The sequence below is a fragment of the Archocentrus centrarchus genome, chromosome 3 (assembly GCF_007364275.1).
Source record: "Archocentrus centrarchus isolate MPI-CPG fArcCen1 chromosome 3, fArcCen1, whole genome shotgun sequence".
NCBI classification, from domain to species: Eukaryota; Metazoa; Chordata; class Actinopteri; order Cichliformes; family Cichlidae; genus Archocentrus; species Archocentrus centrarchus.
In genome coordinates, this window is record NC_044348.1 from 18163562 (window position 1) to 18184671 (window position 21110).

Below are 21110 nucleotides of genomic sequence, written 5' to 3' on the forward strand. Positions count from 1 at the left end.
ACAAAGATAGACATGCAGTTTTCTAAGTTAAGCACACACATCTCCCTTCTGCTCTAACTGTTGATGAAAGTGAGACTTCATCCTCTGTAATAGTTCTGGGAATTTTGTAGGTTTATGGTGTACAGAGATGTTTCCTCCTGCACTGACACGTTATGGCATATGCTGATTTAAGCTGACACTGATATTTTTAATGCTTTAAATGGCCTAATAGAGGTTAAAATGTGAATTTAAGACAACATTTAGACCATAATGATGGAGAATAAAATAATTCTACGTCATTTCTTTTTGTGGGTTTATGTTACTTTAGGTACTTTAGGACAGGTGTTGTGTCACCCCCCCCCCCCCCCCCCCCCCCCCCCCCCCCCCCCCCCCCCCCCCAGTAGGCATTTAGAAACTAAAGAGACCAACTTGTGTAATTTTAAAAGTGAAATTTTTTCATATTTTTATAATAGGCAACAGGCCTGGACCGCAGGCCGGACAGTTTTAATACCCAGGTTGTTTTATTATGAAGATAAGCTGATGGAATATGTGCAGAATATGGTTTGGTGTGGCCTTGCCGAAATCAGCAAGGGATAACCTGAAAGAGACTTCATTAATGACTGTGTTTGTCTCTCCATCCACTCATCACGGGCATGAATGTCATTGTAATTATGGACTTTTTATGATTTCTTTGAACTGTTCTTTTTCCAGGGTGGAATGATTGTACAACATACATCTTTAACGACTTTAAAAAAAAACAAGAATTTGGTGCAGAGGTTTGAATTTAGGATTTTCTCTCATCCACACAGGATTAAAAGTATACATACAGGCTCAAATATATACATACCCTTACTTAAATACTTTAATAACAACTCAGTGAAGATCTAAGAAAGAGAATTGTATATTTACATAAGTTGGGAAGGTCTCTTGGAACCATTCAACTTCACCTCAAATCAACAACTTTATAGTTGAAACTTGACACACGTGGTTGTTCTAACTGGGCAATGATCTCAAACATCAAAACTGGTTTTGAGCCTGTATGCATAATTTTAACCCTGTGTGGATGAGAGAAAATCTAAACTAAATTCAAACTTTTTTAATTCATTAAAGATATATGCTGTATAATCATTCCACCCTGGAAAAAGAACAGTTCAAAGAAATGCCCATGATGAGTGTATGTAAACTTCTGACCACAACTGTACTTCCCTGATTTTCAGATGAGATTTTTGTAATTTTTACACATTCATGTGACAGTTTTTACTTTCTTTGTATGTTCCAAACAAAACCCGATGCAGTTCTTAGTAAGGTTGAGATTTTTAATGCAAGACTTTTATTTTAAATGTTATATTTGTATTTGTAGTGTTGTTTTTGCTAGTGGTGGCTATAACTGAATAATACTCAAGCACAATTACATTTATCCAACAGAAGATAATATATGCCACACCTGTGCATAGGCTACAGAGAATTTGTACGTAATTACTTAGAACACACTGTGGTACTTTTATTTAAGCTTCTGAGTACTTTTCCTTTCATGTTTATACTCCTAACCCTGGCTACCGCTCTATTATTTACACAATAAACGTGGTAGGCGCGTCCACCACCCAGGCATATTTTGGGCCTGTTTATGCTGTTTAAGTTACACGTCATGTCCCAGGGAATAGACGGTGACCGTGTTGGGGCGTTTTACTGATTCCACGGCTGCACGATTTCCACTAATGCCACGAGACACGGGGGCGACGTTTGCCATTTAAACGGCTCTTTCATTTGAATAATCTTTCGTCGGACGTGATTACATCTCAGCTGCTCTGACGTAACCAGATTGTCTGCGTTAGGGGAGTCTCGCGCAGCCTGCCCTCCTCTCGCGCCCCTCCTGCCTGCTTTCCTGAAAAGATACGAGGAAATCGCTCGCGCTCACTGCCATCATCACCATCAGCGCCGCCCTGTAGAGAGAGAGAGCGAGAGCGAGAGAGAGGGAGAGAGAGACCCCCCCTCCCCACCTAACAACAACCCCAACCCCACAGGCTCGAGCACAACGACCCCACCCCCCTCAACCCCCTCTGATAGAGGGGACGGAGCCAGAGACACAGTCACGGAGAAAAGACCGTTCCGGTATCCCGGCTCCGTTTCGCCCTCAATCCGGGCCTAATGCTGTAGCAGACCGCGCGGGAGGAGAGCGCGAGTGAGACAACGCAGTGACAGAGAGTCGGCGAGGGACAGGGCGGACCGGGGAGACGACGGGATTGCTCATTCGCCTGGAAACATGGGATGTACGCTGAGCGCCGAGGAGCGCGCCGCTCTGGACCGGAGCAAGGCCATCGAGAAAAACCTGAAAGAGGACGGGCTGGTCGCCGCCAAGGACGTCAAACTCCTCCTGCTCGGTAAGATCAGAGCCGCCCCGGCCGCGGGGCTGCGCCGCCTCGGCTCGGTGTACTTCTTGTAGTGGGACTGCATGGGGCGGAGGTGCTCTCCGTGGTACTGATTTCTGTGCCGGCTCTCACTCTTGCCCTCCCCTCTTTACAGGCGGCGGAGAGTCCGGCAAAAGCACCATTGTCAAGCAGATGAAGTAAGTGTCCGTTTTTGCCTTATTTTGACTCTTTTAGGCACACGTAGAGTGAAAGGCCCGTGATTGCGCCTCCTTTATATGGGCTAAGGCAGGTTGAGCCGCCATGTTTCGAGAGGCCGTAGCCCAGGAGGAGTGCCGGTGACTCAAGCACCTCCTGCAGACCGACAGTGAGGCTGCGGAGGCCGCACCGGTGCGTCCCAGGGTGCTGTTCACCGCCGGGGTGCTGAAATGTAGTTAACGAGGCTTTTGCTTGACTACAGGGAGTGTGCGACTGGGGATCTGTGGGTGTTGTTTTTCCGTATGTGTGTGTGTGTATGTGTGTGTGAATTACAGTGAGGACTACAGGTCCATTAGTGAATACCTCTGCTTTTAATCTTAATGGCTTTAAGTGCACGATATTGCCGGGAGTACTTTGCCCATAAAGCGGATTTACGCAGAAATATGGCTTCTGAAACAGCATCTAAACCTTCCCCTGTCTAAGCTAAATCACTCTTTGATGTTTTAAATCACTGTTGTCGTCTCTTCTAAACCTCTTAGTTAAGTTTCTCGACGTTTCACCATGAAAAAGCCACTGTATTTTGCATATTCTGTCCTATGAAACATATCTGTGGGCAGCTCTGTGTCTCCTTCCTGCAACTGCACTGACTGCGCCCTCCCTCCATGCCCTGCTTCCTTCTTTTCCCTTCACCTCATTACCCTCCCTGTGGTCTCTGATTGCCCATAACTCATCGCTCTTCCCTGAACTCCACACACTTGGCCAGATAGTGTTTACAAACACTTTCAGGGCTTCCTTTAGCCCAAGCAAGCAGCAGATGGATGGGTTTTTACAATACATACACGCTGTGACTCATAAAGTTTAGGTATTGGAGGGTTCAGGTTGCATGCCCTGCTTTGATTTGCCAGCTCATCATCTTCCAGGTTGATTTGAAGGCAGTGGTGTAGTTTTAACTCTCCCTGCATTGTAAAAGGGAGGCCACGGGAAGTGTTTGAAAAGCCTCAGAACAGCCAGAAAAGTGCACCAGCAGCAGCTGATGGTGCACAGGCACACATACTGGAGTAGATTTTCCACATGGACTGAGTGAATTAAACAAGTAGCAGCTTCATCGATATTTGGATGTAGCACTTACCATGCCGGTCAGTTGCAGCTGCAGAAATGTCAGGCATGTCTATTTCAATACTTTTCCACTGTCAGACTCTGTGATTGGTCAGTGAGGTTTTCATTAGCAGCACTGGGCTGAAACTTGTGCTTTAAAGTCCCAATAATTTTAAGTGATTTTTTTAAAATAACAATAATCCACTTCACTGTATATCTTTTATGAGTTGAAAAATAATAGTTATTTGCAAATCACTGATTTGCAAATAATAATTTCCATGTAATTGTAAACATTTTGTAAACACAAACACACAGACATGTCCTCTTGTAGGATTAACCAATAGTTACAGTTATTTTAGATCTTTACCAACTAATTGATAAACAATTCGTTGATTGGCAGGAACTTATTCCAGTGATTGAATTGTTGTTTATTTCATCTGTCCTGGTACTTTGAGTATTTTCACTTTTAGCTGCAGGAAATTAAAAATTTCCCCTATTTTTTTTTTTTTTTATGAACATAAACAATTAATTGACCAGTATAATTATTAGGCACAGCTTTGGATTGCACTGCCGCTCCTGTTTCCCTCAGGGTTAATCATTTATTTCACACAACTGTTAATTTTTATGATGGTAGTGGAGATTCGGGCCGTGAGGCTGAGCTCTCTGCTGTGAAGCATATTTTCGTAATGTGCATTAATGAGATGAATATATTAAAAGCGTCATCCCGTATTTATTTTCCCCCATCAAATATCAATCACTGATGATCAGCGAGGTGACGAGAAGCCGCTTTAGGAGTTCAAACGTGGCTCGTGGGTCAGTTTTCAGGAAGACGTGGCTGACATTTTATCGATCCAGTCGGGGTGAGGATGTCCTGATGGATGATTTAATGCTGCCCGGATTATGAAAGAGTTTAACTGTGTGATTGATTAGTGCTCTGACTGATTCCACCCCATTTCCCATCATAAATTATAAATATCACATTACTGCCCAATTACAGATCACAGACTGAGTGTGTATGATCAATTTCTGCCTCATTATACAGACTATACACACACTTAAAAATGGATTTAAGGCAGAGATGGTTGGAACAAGGGAGAGAACATGATAAGATAGTAATCATCTCTCACACACACACACAAGCAGAGAAAGGGACTAAAGGCAGTTATTTAGGTGTGCATTAACATATGGACAAGTGTGACTTTTTCTCTTTAATATCTTTGTACTTGTGCAGGATTATACATGAAGATGGCTTTTCTGGGGATGATGTGAAGCAGTACAAGCCTGTGGTCTACAGCAACACCATCCAGAGCTTGGCAGCCATCCTTCGAGCCATGGACTCTCTGGGCATCGAGTTTGGAGACAGGGATCGAAAAGTTAGTCTTACCTTCACCCTCCAGCTTTTCAGAAGCATTGATTTTAATAACATAACATCGAAATTTGGGACTGACACGCAAACCTGTCCTCGTGTAGTTTACAGTATCTGTTTGGGTTCTGGTCTATGGACTGGATCGAGCAGCTTCATCTGGTGTATTTGTAGCATCCATTTAGAGAAACAGTAGTGCATTTATCATATTTAAAAAGTCCTTACATACCGCTCTGACAGATGATGAATAATAAATATACAGATATAATTTAGTTGCTCTTCCGTGATCTAATGAAATGTGCTTGTGCAGGCCGATGCTAAGCTGGTTTGTGACGTGGTCAGTCGTATGGAGGACACAGAGCCATACTCTGCAGAGCTCCTCAGCGCTATGAAGCGTTTATGGGCTGACGCTGGGACTCAGGAGTGCTTCAACCGTGCCCGGGAATACCAGCTCAATGATTCGGCTAAATAGTGAGTCAAGCAAAAAGAATGCAAGAAGCCGCATGGCGGAAACCCCACCCCAAACAAACAAAAAACTCACCAGTCTTTTAATCCACTACTTTTTCTGTCTTCCTTCATCAGCTATCTGGACAGTCTAGACCGGATTGGTGCAGCAGACTACCAGCCCACAGAGCAGGACATCCTGAGAACTCGAGTGAAGACCACTGGCATTGTCGAAACCCACTTCACCTTCAAAAACCTCCACTTCAGGTAGGGCGCTGCTGCAGCTCATCTCTCTAAGATGAGGTTCAGCAATTTTTGTTCCAGGTCTGTATTGACATCTTGCCCCCTTTTTCCAGGCTGTTTGATGTGGGAGGTCAGAGGTCAGAGAGGAAGAAGTGGATTCACTGCTTCGAAGATGTGACGGCCATTATCTTCTGCGTCGCTCTGAGCGGGTACGACCAGGTGCTCCATGAAGATGAAACAACTGTAAGTGTGCCCGAGCATGAATCCCTCCGCTGCACCTCCACAGTCACTTATCCAGTAAAGGGGAAAATAAATATAGAAATGGTCCAATTAATTCAAAGTTTTGATGAGGTTCTCTCACCACACAAGATAATTATATATTTATATCGAAAAATTTTTATTTATAAAATCCTGTATTTCTCAGAGGCTTGATGTACTATCTACACAGCACCACCTTCTACCCTCAGACTTTAAATTTGAAGAAATAAAGACGTTTCACAGTTAAAAAAAAGAAGCTTTTTTAATTATTTATCATTATTTTTGCTACTTTCTGCTTCAGTATAAATTGTACACATGGGTTTTTTTCCCTGTCTCAGTATGGGGCAATAACTTTTTGTCACCATATGACAGAAATCTATGCATTTCCCTGTTATTCCCAACCACTTCAAGAACAACCAAAAATCTATTGTGCCTGCATAAATCAGACTCAGATAAACAAAAGTGGTTAAAAATATGACAATGGAGGTCATTTCCCTTTGGGTTTGGCTAAATCCTCTCTGAGAGGCACCAGAAGTTCCTCTATGATGGGAAAAAAAACCCCATAAGTGCATATTTGCCAAGTGCCTCGGCAGAGTTAACAGGAATATTTTATCTGTTCTTCCCACAGAACCGCATGCATGAATCGCTCATGCTCTTCGATTCCATCTGCAACAACAAGTTCTTTATCGACACCTCCATCATCCTCTTCCTTAACAAGAAGGATCTATTCGCTGAGAAGATAAAGAAGTCCCCGCTGACGATCTGTTTTCCAGAATACACAGGTGAGGCCAGTGCCGTCAATCACAGCCGCTTCCCGAGCAAGGCACTTTAATCACCCTCTGCTGTTTTGTCTCTGCTTGTCTCCAGGTGCTAATACTTACGAAGACGCTACTGCATATATTCAGGTTCAGTTTGAGAGTAAGAACCGCTCTCCAAACAAGGAGATCTACTGTCACCTGACCTGTGCCACAGACACAGGAAACATCCAGGTAGTGTTTGATGCAGTCACTGACATCATTATTGCAAACAACCTTAGAGGGTGTGGCTTATACTGAGGCCGGGCCAAGCACAGAGGTTGTCATGGAGTGTATGAGGTGTTAATAATGATAATTTTGATGATACTTAAACACATAAATATGTAATTCTACATGTCCAAATGGACCCAAAGAGCTGCCGTCAGACACCACACTGGATTATTGCCATGATTTGTTCCCTTCCTCTTATTTTGATTTCAGTACAAAACCCCACTTTTGTCATTTTTTTTTCTAAATGTGTTTTTGAGCTGAATGTTTCATGTTTCGTTGATAACTGTGTCAACAACCGGGAGGGTCAAAAGCGGCAGCACCAGGGGTTTATTCAGCTGGAGCCTGAAATGTAACGCGAGGAGCATGCTGCGCCATTTTTAAGCACAACGTGGAATATTGTCCCCAGATTTTGTGGGCATTTTTATGTGCAAGTCTCAAGGCTCGTCTACTTGGACTGAATACAGCCTCTGGTGCTCCGTTTGAAGAGCTGCTGTGTGTGTGAAGGTGGAGATGATGACTATGATGTCAGGGAGGTGCTGTACTCGTGGCTGAGAGTTATGGATGGAAAAGAAGGAGGCTATTTAAACTTTCCTTCAGACGCGCACATGACCGAGTAGCCTGCAGGTCTGTTCCACTCTCGGTTTTCTCTTTTACTTTAATCACAATTAGAAGAGAAGATCCTTCTGTTCAGAGTGGCTGCCCATCGCCACTGCCCTCCTGTAGCCTGAGGAAATACCTAACAGCCAATGATATCTCAAAAAAAAAAGAAAAAAAAAAAAAAAGTCATATCGGTGCCAACCATCTGAGAACAACAGATAGAGGAATAGGATCAGAAATCATAGCTCATAATATCAACTATATTATTTAAGCAACAGATATAACATGTTATCAGTGAATGATCTATTTATTTAAGCCTCATGCCCTACATGCCTCCTCCTACCTCCTGAAATCCCATGCCACTTATTTATTTCCTGTCATGAAAAACCGGGGTGCACCAAATCTCGTCTTTGGTACAGAGGGTAGGAAACAGCCCTCCAGTGACATCTTGTTCTCCGTGTGGTGCGTGACCCTTCGATGTGAAACTGTGTAGAAATAGAAGACTGCACGAGGAGAACAATATCATATGAGGCAGCCTCTATCTGGGGAGTCAATTTTTTCCTCCCCCACCCCACCCACTCCCTGATCAGTGAGGAGGTAATCATTATCCTACCACCACCACTCCCCCCCTCGTCTGTCATGTTTCTCTTTTCACAGAGAAAAAGTACAGCTCTCCATTTTCACCTGTGCACCCAGAAATTCATCTTCCCACCCCCGTATACTCTCTAAGCCATCGCATATCAGCCCTCATATCCTATCTCCATTTTCACCTTAAAAGCACCGTACTGTATATATATATTATGATTATACCAGATTTTTTTTTTACTGTGAATGTTTTTGTGCTGCACCCTCATCCTATTCAGTAGTTTATTGGTTGCTCTCATGTGGAATGTTTGTGCTGAGCCAATCGAATGTTGTGTTTACATTAAAGCCACACTTTTCCTAACTATTCCTGCGTTTGTGGTCTTGAGTCTGATTACAGGGCGAACAAGGCTGTGCAGTCGCTGTGTTGTTCCAGTGCTGCTCAGAAAAAAAAAAAAAAAAAAAAAGTTTAAACACATGCTGACCTGCTTTAATCTGTGCAGAGAATTAAGGTTAGACCAGGAAATTAGGCTGAACATTATGAGAGTGGACCACTTTTAATGCTTCATTGCCTGGTGAGTACAGCTTTGTATTTAGTGTCAGGAATATGTATAAAAGATTGGGAGCAGGTCCTGCATGGCAGTGGAGCAGCACTCGGTGAAATGTGGCGGATGGCGGGGATCAGAGGCGTCACACAGTAGCTCTCAATTTATTAGGTTAAAAGTGTTCTGTCATTGCAGACAAGGAGCTATTCATATATTGAATGACTAGGCTGGATCAGCTGTCTGACCTGCTTCTGTCAGTTTAATGGGTACGATGTTCATTACCGCTCTGTTTCCCTGAGAGCTGCAGAGCGCCGCTCCTCGGTCCCAGTGTGTCCTCGTTTCTCAGAGCCAGTTACAGGTTAAACTCCCACTGAGACATAATTACACAGTCATGCTTTTAATTAAACATTTAAGAGAATATTCTCATATTTTACAGTTAATTCCTATCAAACTTTTCACCATCCCTGCCCCATAAAAGCCCAGCTATAACTCTGATATACACCAACATCAGTCGGGTGAGGAGCAGAGCGTCTGAACACCCTCACCAAGGCGCCATCCACAGTTTTTGATTCCAACAGAGAAATCCTTGGTTTGCCCGTACTCCACAGAAACATGGACTGACTTCTTTAGTGAAAACTGTCACAAGGTGCATACTGTTGCACAACGATCAAAGCCACCTGCACACCAGCTCCAGAGCTACAGTCGCAGCCTCTTGATATCCTCGCTTCGAAAGTCGATGCGCAGTGCCAGAACCTGACGCACCTCCGCCGGGGTCAGCCGCCACGTCAGGGGACCTGAATTAGGGCCCCAGTAATCCAAGATCTCAGTTACCTGCAGAGGAAATAGGTAATGTAACTTTGTTATTTCTGGTACTTTTACAGAGTTTTTCTTGGCTCACAACAGTCTGAGCATGAGTGGTTCACAATGTAAAAGCCACAAGCCCGTGTTCTCTAATGTGACAGGACTCTATGCCTTTTCTCGTCATTTCTAAACATTTTATGAGAAACAAATGTTCTTGAGTAAAAGAAATCTCAGTTAACAAAATGATACTGGTGTGGGGGTGTCTGCGTTTAGTCAATAAACTATAAACAGGCAGGGTAATTAAAGTATGTATATAGTATATTTATTAAAATTAATAAATATGTGTAGTTATGATCCATCACTGTGCTACTACCCCCCGCCCACCCAAATAAATGTTGTGTGAGTTTTTGTGTCTATAACAGTCTAAATTACCCGCTCGAGGTTGAGGATGGTGGCCATCTGCGTGAGACGAGCAAACTTGTCTCTGATGGTCCAGGTTGTCACGGTGGTGAGGTATGCAACGAGTGACCGAAGCTCTTTATCAAACTGCAGCCCTCCGAGCTACAACAAACGACAGACAGGTCAAAAATAACATCTGTGGACAGGGTATGCAGCAATATTCTTTTAGGTCTATATGTTCTGCATCGTGTAATAATTTATTTAGAGGTTTCTTGTAAAAACACACTGCCCAAAATAGAAAGAAGCTGCCGTGCCAAAAGGAAGCATCCTCTGCTACAGGCCTTTCTGAACCCATTAATAAATCATCGGAGGACTTTCTTCTCGGGAGTGTCAGTAATATGACGCACGAGTAGCTCACTGACACCTAGTGGCTGAGCTCAGCTTCTCACCCTGCTGAACGAGCATTTGAGGACTGTCTTCTCCATTTCAATAGCTATCAAGCTGGTCATCAGGCTGGTCAGCGTGTCGTAGATGACTGGAGAGAGGGCCGTCTGGTGGGTAATTGAGATCGAAAGACAAGAGGTCAAAAAAAAAGTGACAGAGGGTATCATTAGCCAGTAAGTACGAAGCGAAATTTTGAAAGATACCTTAAACTCCATCATGAGCTGCTCCAAGTTGACGATGAGCTGCTGCACCCAGGGGTCATTAGCCTCATAATCATTAAACTCCTCCTGTGAGGGATGCAGAAACAGTTGCAGCAACATGTGCTGTGACCTCTGATTTATTTTTGTGCAGAAATGTGAGAGCATTACCTCCTCTATGTTGTGTGAGATGGACAGGAAGCTGCTGATCCAGGGTTTGACCTGAGGCTTTATGGCTGTTGTGTTTAGCTCAGTCAGACCCTCCTGTGGAATAAAATCAAAAAACAAATGCTTACTGGAAACACCTGCATTTAAAAAAAAATAAAAAATCTACTCCGGGAGCACTTCAGAAGTGTTTAGTCTGCACTAAATTTAATAACTGACTAGATGCTCTGTGCCATTCCAGTGTCTGACTTCAGTGCCATTTTTAGCAACCCGAAGAGAAAAGTTGCTTCTGGGACACTTTGGATGCGTTTTGTGGAATCACAAGCACCATCTTGAGCTGGTGTGATCAGCTTCGCTGGAGCTGGATGTAAGGCACGCCCGGTGTATTCCCGGGGTTACACAGCAATGAGACTCACCTCTTTGAAAACAGAGGTTTATTAAAAGATCTCGTTAAAGCTGTGCTTCTTACTCTCATGTGACTTGTTAAATAAATAAGAGCTCTCCCTCCACGCCGCTCTCTGGTCTAACAACAGTTCTCCATCCTGAGGCTCCCAGTCCAATTAAGCAAATATACAAGTCTGTACAGACAAGCACAGGGATGTTTGTGTCTCAGTGTGTGCGCGCCCAACCTGTAACAGATCTTTGAACTTTGTGGATGTGCTGGCGAGGTCCGACAGACAGCTCTCAATCTTGGCTTGCTCTCCAGAGCCGACCCCCTGACTGAACAACTTGGAGCAGTCGTTCTGATGGGAAACAAAATTGATTTTATAAACTTTGGGGTGTGGGGGGGGTGTATAGATAACATGATGACCAGGAGAGAGGAACAGCTCTGGCACAAACCCACCTCCAGGTTCCTCTTTAAAGTTGTGATGTTCTCACTGCACACCTCGACGTTATTCAAAGTCACCTGAGTGGAAGAAGAGTGTGAATGAAGGATTCTTACAGCCAGAGTGACTCAGTCCTACTTTAAAAACTATAATCTGCTGGAGACGATGTATTTTGACATCTCCGGTCTCAACTTGTAGCTATAAGCCTTTAAGTGTTTAATTTCAATTTATAATGACATTAAAAGGTTTTTGAAGTACTGCTTGCTTCAACAAAGAGCCAGTTTAAAAATTAAAGCACTACTTACATAGCTCATTCATTCAATTCCTCTTTTATATTACTGCTGAGCTCTTTTTAAAAAAGGCTTGCACAGTAGACGTGAATGATTCATTTCTCTTACAGTCTGGCCAACAACTTCTAAGAAAGTGCCCGACAGCGAGGCGGTGTGTATTTGTGTGTCCATTCATCTTACCAGGAACGCAGCCTTGGCGTTTTCGGTGCTCTCGATGCCCAGCGTGTTGAACTTGCCCTGCTGTAAGCTGCTCTGCATCAGGCTGACCGCGCTGCTGACACCACGCTGGATGTCCTGAAGCGTCGTAGCCGGGAAGCCCTGCCGCAGCTTATTATACAACACCTCCCTGACGGGTCAGAAGCAGCAGACAGGGTAGGAAGGGGCACATATAAATGTATTAAATATGGAAAAAACAAAAAAAAAAGCCAAAAGATTTTTAAAAGTCAGCTGGATGGACAAGGAGCAAGCACCTGAAGTCAGACTCTAGCACAGAGTTGGCGTGGTTAATCATCGCACACAAGCAGTCGATGCTGGAGCTCGATAAAGCTCTGCTGATGCACTTTTTCACAATGTAGAAACAGTCGTCCACCATGCTGCTGGTCAGCTGTCCCTTTTCATATGTATCCATAGCAACTGCCTGTTGGCAGGGGGGTAAAAAGAAACATGGATTACATCTAACACGACCAACTCAACTAATTTTAGTTTTTTAAGTGTTTTGACACATATTTGGAGTACATTCATGTCTTGTCTACAAATATTAAACTCAGTTTTTTTAGATCATTCTAGTTATTTCATTGTCAGCCCTGCTATTCATCAAATGCATGTAAAATTATCATCACATTCAGGACATGACTGAACGAGCATCAGTCACTCTATTTATAATCAGCATATACTGGCCATGCCCCCATTTCTCTATGTAAGGCACAGAGCTGCTGCAGGTGGGGGTGTGGACAGCCAGAGGAAACACATGGAGTGAAACTCTGTTAAATTAATACACACAATTTTTGCAGGGAAAGTAAACAAACAAGAGATTGCTAATCTATTGTGCTGACCTTTATTTTTGGATTACACGGGCAACACTCAATTTTTTTTTTTTTTTTTCCCCCATAATTAATCATAAATGAAAAGGCTGGAGCATGAATTTTTTTTGGGCCTTTTAAAGTGCAGGAAAAAAAGTTAAGAAACCCTGACAGAGAAAATATGTTTGCCCTGAGGTGCACGTCAGAGAAAGCTGTGAAGCTGTTTTAAGAGAGAAACAAAGTGTTTGCTGGGGAGTGATGATAGTTTAAAAACAAAAACAAAAAACAACAGGAAAGAAGGAGAAAAAAAAAAGCAGATAAAGGAAAGAAGCAACCTGATCTGTGAGCACAGGACGAGACTCTCTGCAGTTACTGGACAAACATCAATTAGTAGGATGCTGCCAAACGGTGAGGGTGAAAGTGGCATCCGGCAAGAATGAAAGAGCATTGATTTAATGGTTATTAACACATGTGGCACTTTTAAGGTAATGGCTTAAAATGCTGTTGTCTATTAAAGTCTTTTTGTAATGAATGTGATTGTAACATGCTAAATATTAAAGGCAGCCATTCCCAAAGTTTGGACTGCCGCAGCCACCTGACCATTTACCCACAGGTCTGATCACACACATGAAAGGTTAAGCATCGTTTATTTGTCATCAATTCATTTTTATGTTCTGACGTTTATGTATTGAACCTGATGTTCCATCAGCAACTTGACTTTCCAAACATGCAACAAGTTCTTTCCAACTAAGAATGACCTGTTAATATATGACGACTTCAGAAAAAGACGAGTGATAATGAGTACATCATGTTTAAAGCCCTCAGCTTTGTTTCATTAGTGTAGATTCTTTTTAAAAATTTAAACGTTTCATGGAAATTTTAAATTAAATTACAAAGTCATAGTCAAAAATATATTTATAATTGCAACATAAAAAATTATTAGAAAAATCTTAGTAAGAAAATACATTTTTTTTTGGAAACCAATCCCAAAGGATTTTATAAGAGTTTAAACTCTGACTCTTATGATGATTTAAGTAGTTAACATTTTTTAATCTATTTATTGCAAATTACCTCTTGCCACTCACATGCACTACCTTTATTGCTCACCAGGGGGCTGCAGCCCACATTTTGGGAATCACCTACTCTAAGACAACCTGGCCTTTAAGATCTGAGTGCATAAGAGCCGAGGCAACTTTAAATTTGTTTGGAATGCACAAACAAAATTCAGGTAAGAAGATGAATTTGCATGTAAAACGTTTGTATTCACGCTCCGTGAAAGAGCCAATTGCCTTTTTTATTCCTCACATTCTTCTCTTTATAAAAACAAAAACAAAAACAAAAAAAAAACTGGTGCATACAATGCAACATGACCACCACAGTTTGGTCTGTCATCTGAATGCATTACACCATCAGCTGCTAAGGTAGCCTGAAAGCAGAGACAACGAGTGAGCTACAAAATTTACAATTTTTCAACCTCAGATTTGTATTTTTCAGATCCACTGACACCACCTCAGTGCAGCTCCCGGTGCATCCACAAAAAATTTATACAACCTTTTCACATCCGCATTAGTACAGCTGATGCATGAATGGGCTTTGATGTGTAAACTGACTCTTTGAAGTACAGAAATAACACCATATTCAGCTGACCTTGTTGACAGACTCCCTCATGTAGTATTCTTCCATGGGAATGTAATAACCGATCAGCTCCTGCATCGTCGTGCTCAGCAGGCAGTGTTTCAGCAGCTTCTCCACATTCTGCTGATGCTCTGTGTGTTTAAACATGTGGGGGAAAGCACATATTTTCAGCTGCACATTTAACAACATTCACGCTTGGATGTAAAAATCATACAGGAAGCTACCCTGCGTGATGCTCTGAGCGTCTCCAACTTCAAAGTCGGCCATCACGCGGCGACGTAAAAAGCGCAGGTAGAGCTCCGCCCTCGCATTCATCAGGGTGACTTCTGTCAGGACGGGATCCAGCTCCCTGTTTGTTGAAGCATGAGCTATAAACAAAAAAGCCCTCTAACATGTAGGAAATGCAGCATGTTGTTTAGACACACACCTCGGCTCAATCCTCTCCCCCGGCACGCTCTTCATCATGCTGCTCTGGACGATCTGAAACTAAAGGACGGATTCAAGGTCACAGCAGGTTCAGTGATACAGTAAAAAAAACAACCATGTGATGCAGCGCAGGTGTCCCACACACACCTTGGTATGGTATCCTCGCTGCTGGATGAACTTGTCAACTATTTTCTGGGCCTGTCGATCGCATTCTTGCTGCAGGTGAGTAATGAGTGTGTACAAATGGCCTGGACCGTAGTACGTCTCTACTATAGGCTGATGAGTCTCCACAACACGAGCAATACCTGTGAACACAAACCAACACACGAGTGGAGAGAGCATGCAAAGGAGAATACAGGCAGACACACACAGTCTGTGTTTTCTCACCTTCCAGCAGCAGCGTCAGAGTGTCTGCAAATATCAGCAGAGCTCTCTTCTCACCCAGATCTGCTCCAGTCGCAAGCAGCAGGTTCTCCTCAGCTTTGGAGGCAAGCTGTGTGAGAAAGTGTGAATCAAAACGACATATTGTAGCAGACTAGAAGCCATCATTCAAATCAGGATAAACTGAAATTACATTTGGATTAAGTGTATAAATAAGAAACTAAAGAAATGTGTATCTCAACTAAGGCTACCATTACAGCCACAATATGCAGGTTCAACCACCCAACCAATTTACCCAAACAAAGCTACCATGTTGAAAACAGCAGTCTTTATTGTACAAAAACCTAATAAAAAAATAAGGCACCTTGGTTGGGATGATCACAATCATGCTCACATTAAGAATCAACATACACCAGTGCACAGTTTATCCAAATAGCACCCTTATTTGTCCTTCAAAAGGTGAGCAAGATGTAGCAACAAAACAAACAAAAACTAAGCAAAAAACAAAACAAAAACAAACAAAAAAAACCATACAGACACGCACTCAAAGAAACCCAGAGGAAGTGGCTCACATGTACCTCATTAGTAGGTGCCCCCACCAACTGAGACACCCGTCATTTATGAAAGTTGCTCATCCTCCATACCAGCAGGGTAAAACGCCTCAAGAACACCAAAGAGTCAGTTACTCACCTCTTTAGGTTTAAATTTTCCCTTTGAGTACTCTGCTTTTGCCTCTCTGTCAAAGCACTTTGTAAACCATACCGTTTTCTTTCCCTTGTGGCAGATTGTTTGGATATCACTTTTCACAGAGTGAACAACAGCCATGTCGGGCCGGCACATAGGAGACTAATAGGCAAGTTATAGTTTCCACTTCTGTGAGTCTGCTGGGGTCCGCTTGGGTCTGAGTGCCGTAAATATTGTCACCTGAAGGTGACCTGCGTACCTGCTAATTTTTTATGACTGCACAGCCAAATCATGGAGACAAAACACTACAATACACCAATTACACATGCAGCCTTCAGATGGACTTCAAAGAAGTATTACAGGAATGATTACTCATCTGTAGTCTCTGCAGCTGTTGGTGTCCATGTCCACAATAAAGTAAAATCCCTGCTTAAGCCTTGAAAACCACTCTTGTGACCCACTACACCAGGTTAGACAATTGCAGCCCAGCATCAGTTCCACTTGGCTACACTATAAAGTGTTCATATACTTTAACCTTTTCAGGTCTCATCATCAGTGAAGACCCCAAATCAAACCCCAACTCTATCCTTTGACGAAAAGAATTTAAGATGTGTGCCAGTTAGAATTATTCATTTATTTTGCTCCCCGACTGACTTGGGAAAAGAATTAAAAAAAAATAAATAATCAAAAACAGAAATGACACATAATGGCATAAGATTATAGTTTAGGATCATCGCCCATGATGAATTATCCTTACTTTATTCTACTGTGGTTCATTTACATATGTATTTGCTAACGAGAAGGGTTTCCACCCTCTGCAAAAGTGCTTCTGTGCAGTAGGTTAAATGCTGATTAAATGCATGCACTTAAATGCATGGGAATGGGAGAACAATGAAAAAACCCATCATAGATCAAAAAATACAACATGAAAAGAACAGACAGTGGCTGCAGTGGAGACTCATGGACTGTCAATTTGCTACCATCTCTGAAACATAATTTCCTCATTAGAGCCCACACCGTTAAGGCCAAATCTGGATACACATCTTCATGTAATCTTCATCTACACACACACACACACACACAGAACCAGCCAACACAGATTACAGATTGCAGATTACTTTAGTTTATGTGGTCTGTGATTAATCTGTGAAAACTGATTCAGTCAACTTTATTTTGTATGGTGTGGAAACCATATCAGCAACCAAAAATAAGAGCAAATAAGAAAGGATTAACAAACAAAAAATGTCTTTGTACTAATTAGAGAACAGCAGCTAAAATCATAACTAGGAGAATTATAACCCTGTCATAAATGACCCCCCTTCTTTCCCAAGATTTGCTCTGACTACTGACCTGACTGCAGAGATATTGGCCAAAGCGGGCGAGGCCTTGCTGGTGGAGGCCCAGCAGAGGGAAGATCTTGAAAAACCTTTCCACCTGTGCGAGGTCGACTGCTGCTACGGCTTCATCAAGCTTCTCTGCAACGATGACCTTCAGTTTCTGCTCTGCTTCCTGCAGCAGGACCAGACTGGCATCCACAGCACTGCCTGTGTAGACACAATGAATTGGTAGTGTTAGTGTGTCTGTGTGGCACAACATGTAAACCTAGATGTAAGGTCTTTAACTGCTATATGGAGCTTTATTTTTCAGATCAACTCTAATTAGACAGTCAACACTAAAAGTCTGGTGGCTTTTTCCATTTGCTTGATAAACTCTAAGCCTGCAGTATAAGACTGCATCCTGACAGAACAAGGGAGGCTTCATACTTTCTTCTCCCTGCCTGCTCAGCTCAATAACCGACTGGTCCAGAGAAAGGTATCGATGGATGTGAGCAGCAGCCTGTTCGTAATCTTCATTGCGCAGAGCCGTCTGCACTCCATCTGTGCAGAACTTCAGATCGAGGATATCGTCGGCGCGTTGGATGACATTATACAGCCGTGTCTGCAGGTAATCAAATGAGATACATGCTCAGAAATCGAAGTCTTCACACTCTCAGGTAAAAAAGCTGTTTTGAACCCGGAAGGAGTCACGTCTAGAAAATGAGCCTGGTATCAAAATGTAGATAAAAACAAGACCATTCATACTACTCTCTGTTGATGCTGAAAAAAAATTGAGCTGAATAATAATGAAATTCTGTGACACTTTGAGCGGGTGAAAATTTGATTTGGTTGCAAATTTCATGTGACCATCTCCTGCCTTAAAATAAAGTTATTAAGTCTCCAAAATGCTGTACAAAGTAAGTAGAATTAAAAAAGCACCACATTTCAATACACCCCTGTGTACTTAAAAGGCCCATATTTGGAAAATATCTGTAGTATGAAGGTAAAAATGTCCGGGTCTTAATTTAATATGCTAAAGTTCCAGCCATCCAGCCATCCATCCTCTTCCGGTTATCCTTTTCAGGATCGGGCTGGGGGTGGAGCCTATCTTAGCTGTCATAGGGCGAGAGGCAGGGTACACCCTGTACAGGTTGCCAGCCTGTCGCAGGGCTAACACAGAGAGCCAGACAACCATTCACGCTCACACCTATGGGCAATTTAGAATCACCAATTAACCTAACCCCACTAACTGCATGTCTTTGGGAGGAAACCGTAGTACCCAGAGACAATCCATGCAGACACGGGGAGAACAAGCAAACTCCACACAGAAAGGCTGGGGCCAAGGTGGATTCAAACCCAGGCCTTCTTGCTGTGAGACAACAGTACTAACCACTGCACCTATGCTAAAGTTATTGTACAAAAAAATAAAAAAGAAAAGGAATCTGCTGATTCTGAGGAGGTCGGGTGGGAGTGCCTTCAAATGTATGCGTGCTCACCTTTGCCAGGTCTAGCTGTCGTACTTTCCGGCTGACGTTTTCTGCCAGGCTGCAGGTAAAAGTGATCATGCCTGATAGCTGACTGGCATCTCCTCCAATCAGCTGGAGGTTGGGTCTGCAGAGCAAATAAAAAAAACAAAACATCTTTTCCCATTACAACACATTACAGATTAGTATTTAAAAACTTTAGACCACCAGCTGCTTTTGATTGTACCCCATTCTCTGCAGTGCCAGCATCTTAGTGTGAATGGCCCCCTCCTGCCCCACCAGTCTGTCCAGCTCTTCTTCCACCTCCTTCTGCAATAAAAACAGAACAAAGGCTTTATTTTGAGTTTAACACGAATGTGAGGAAAGCAGGAAATATTCTGGTGGAGTAGCAAGGTGTGGTTTCTGCTCAGCTGGAGGAAGAAAGGTGGAGCAGAGTCACATCAACCTGTCCCATTGTTATGCAGCCGCATGCTGGGAATTTGAGGCTCTCACCTGTGGACTGGAGGAGCACAACACTACCACGCCAGGCTGCGTATTCAGCTCAGTAACGAAGTTACGGCTTGTGTGTCCCAGGCAGCTATAAGTGTACAACATTTATGTTGTTTACAGAGTGTGTGAGAGCCTGGGAAACATAAACGCAGTAAATGTACAGACTACGTCTGCAGGTGAGAGTGTAAAGGAAGTAGGATCGCTGCTATGGATGGAAGCGACAACAAATACTGGGACACTGTTTATAGTTGGGTGAAGGCGGTCCAAAGTGATTAACCTGCTGCACACGGTGAAAAAATGAAGTGACACAGTCTGAATGCATCTCTACCGAATCACAAAGACGACTAAAGCAGCAAAACAGCGTTTGCTGCTTCAGGTTAATATGCCCATATTAATAAAGCAGACGTGTTTTGAGGCAGGAGCGTCTCAAAGTTTACGTGGATGACGACAGCAGAAACCGCCGTTAGTACGAACCTCCTCCTCGCAGAGATGCTGGTAAACTTTCTCCAGATCCTCCAGCTCCGTCAGCGCCGAGATGGTGTCCATACTCACAAAAGACACGGACCCGGAGTCGCATCTTCTCGCTGATAAGGGTCCACTGTCAGCCATCTTCCGCCACCGGAACAGGACCCAGGAGCCAACGTCAGCAGTACGTGAGTGTTCTCTGGGTTTAGTCTGCCAGGCAATGGTCCTTCGCGTTACAATGCGGTCTTTAGCGAAGACGCGTTCGTCGTAAAATTATAACTATGTCGGTAATGTCCTTAACCATGTATATTATAAAAATATACATCAGTATGGTCTGTGGGTGGTGAGGATAGCTCAGCTTCAGCGCGTAAGAAGTACCTGACAAGTCTTATTCGGGGGGAAATATTCAAGCTATACTACACATGCGTATTGTGCTGTACATGAAGCGTACCAGATCTTACCATCGACTATTAAACCCACAGTACTAAAACTCGCGATTTAGTCATGCTACTCAGAGAATGGAGAGACGTCTGGGTCTAAAACTATGCAGTGAAATTAGCGTCAAACGGTTTACAGACGCGTCTGAGATAATCCACAAGATTTAATTCAACTAAGATTACTAGTGATGAGAAAATGAAGCACTTGTTTTGAAAATGGGTTCATTACTTCAATTATAGCGCCCTCTCCTGGAAAAGTGCAATGCTTTCAATTACACACACGTATGCACTCGCGCACAAAACTCAATGATCTGAAGCATCTTTTCATTGTTTGCTGCAGGGTGCTGCCTTCAATTAGGCATTCCTGGCTGTGCTGGGCGACCTTATGCGGGCGGTGAGTGGCCGACGTGTGTGACCCACTCCAAGAGTCCACATCAAGAAGGTGGAAAAATGTAGTTGTATTTCTAACAGGAGAAGCGCAAAACTATTGATTTTCCACGTTATACATAGTTTGGACTTTGCTTCCTGTAATAAACGATTTTATGACTATTGTCTCCATCATGATGTTCTTCTATAGGTTACTACACTGGCGGGAGAAGAGTCAGAAGTGGGAACTAAAAGTTCATCGGTGACTTTTTGTTGTGATGATCACTCACATTTAAGAATATGCAACCAAAATGTTATTTTTTTTCCTATTGTGTCTAGTCATAACAGAAAAGAATGTATTCTGGGATGTTCCAGTGCAGAAGATACTTGATACTTTATCGACATTGTTGTGTTGTGTTTGAGTCACATACAAGTTATGTCAAGAGACTGCTGCCCGCATTGCTATATCGACTACAAAACAAGAACTTATGGAGTCGTGCCATGCTGAGTGGGTACTAGTGGTAAAGAAGCATTACTAACAGCTGTTAGTATTAAAACTGTGTATTTTCCTGGAAAGTGACTGGATGATAATA

General features: G+C 42.9%; 2 protein-coding genes and 1 long non-coding RNA gene across 4 annotated transcripts; 2 read left to right on the plus strand and 1 right to left on the minus strand.

Moving 5' to 3' along the window:
• Nucleotides 1-1973: 1973 nt before the first annotated feature.
• On the plus strand, nt 1974-8053 carry gnao1b (guanine nucleotide binding protein (G protein), alpha activating activity polypeptide O, b). Of its 2 annotated transcripts, none has more exons than XM_030758846.1 (8): nt 1974-2357; nt 2500-2542; nt 4867-5008; nt 5309-5469; nt 5581-5709; nt 5799-5928; nt 6572-6725; nt 6811-8053. In XM_030758846.1, exons 1-8 carry the CDS (start codon nt 2240-2242, stop codon nt 6996-6998), a joined length of 1065 nt encoding a protein of 354 aa, XP_030614706.1. In that variant the 5' UTR covers nt 1974-2239; the 3' UTR covers nt 6999-8053. The 2 variants fall into 2 exon arrangements, with proteins under 2 accessions (XP_030614706.1, XP_030614714.1); XM_030758854.1 differs by having other exon boundaries at nt 1975-2357; nt 6572-6682; nt 7784-8053.
• Nucleotides 8054-8704: 651 nt separating this feature from the next.
• On the minus strand, nt 8705-19858 carry cog4 (component of oligomeric golgi complex 4). The gene is made up of 19 exons (XM_030721671.1): nt 19724-19858; nt 18987-19069; nt 18773-18887; nt 17724-17898; nt 17311-17504; nt 15283-15388; nt 15043-15200; nt 14897-14955; nt 14694-14818; nt 14482-14600; nt 12286-12452; nt 11996-12161; nt 11543-11605; nt 11328-11441; nt 10705-10797; nt 10540-10623; nt 10342-10443; nt 9926-10054; nt 8705-9523 (listed from the first exon to the last, which is right to left on the minus strand). The coding sequence occupies exons 1-19, from the start codon at nt 19856-19858 to the stop codon at nt 9389-9391; spliced, it is 2322 nt and encodes a 773-aa protein (XP_030577531.1). The 3' UTR covers nt 8705-9388.
• LOC115774408 (uncharacterized) lies at nt 19730-21097 on the plus strand. Its single transcript, XR_004019190.1, has 3 exons — nt 19730-19898; nt 20492-20593; nt 20729-21097. It is a non-coding gene; the product is annotated as an uncharacterized LOC115774408 (long non-coding RNA).
• The last annotated feature ends 13 nt before the right edge of the window (nt 21098-21110 follow it).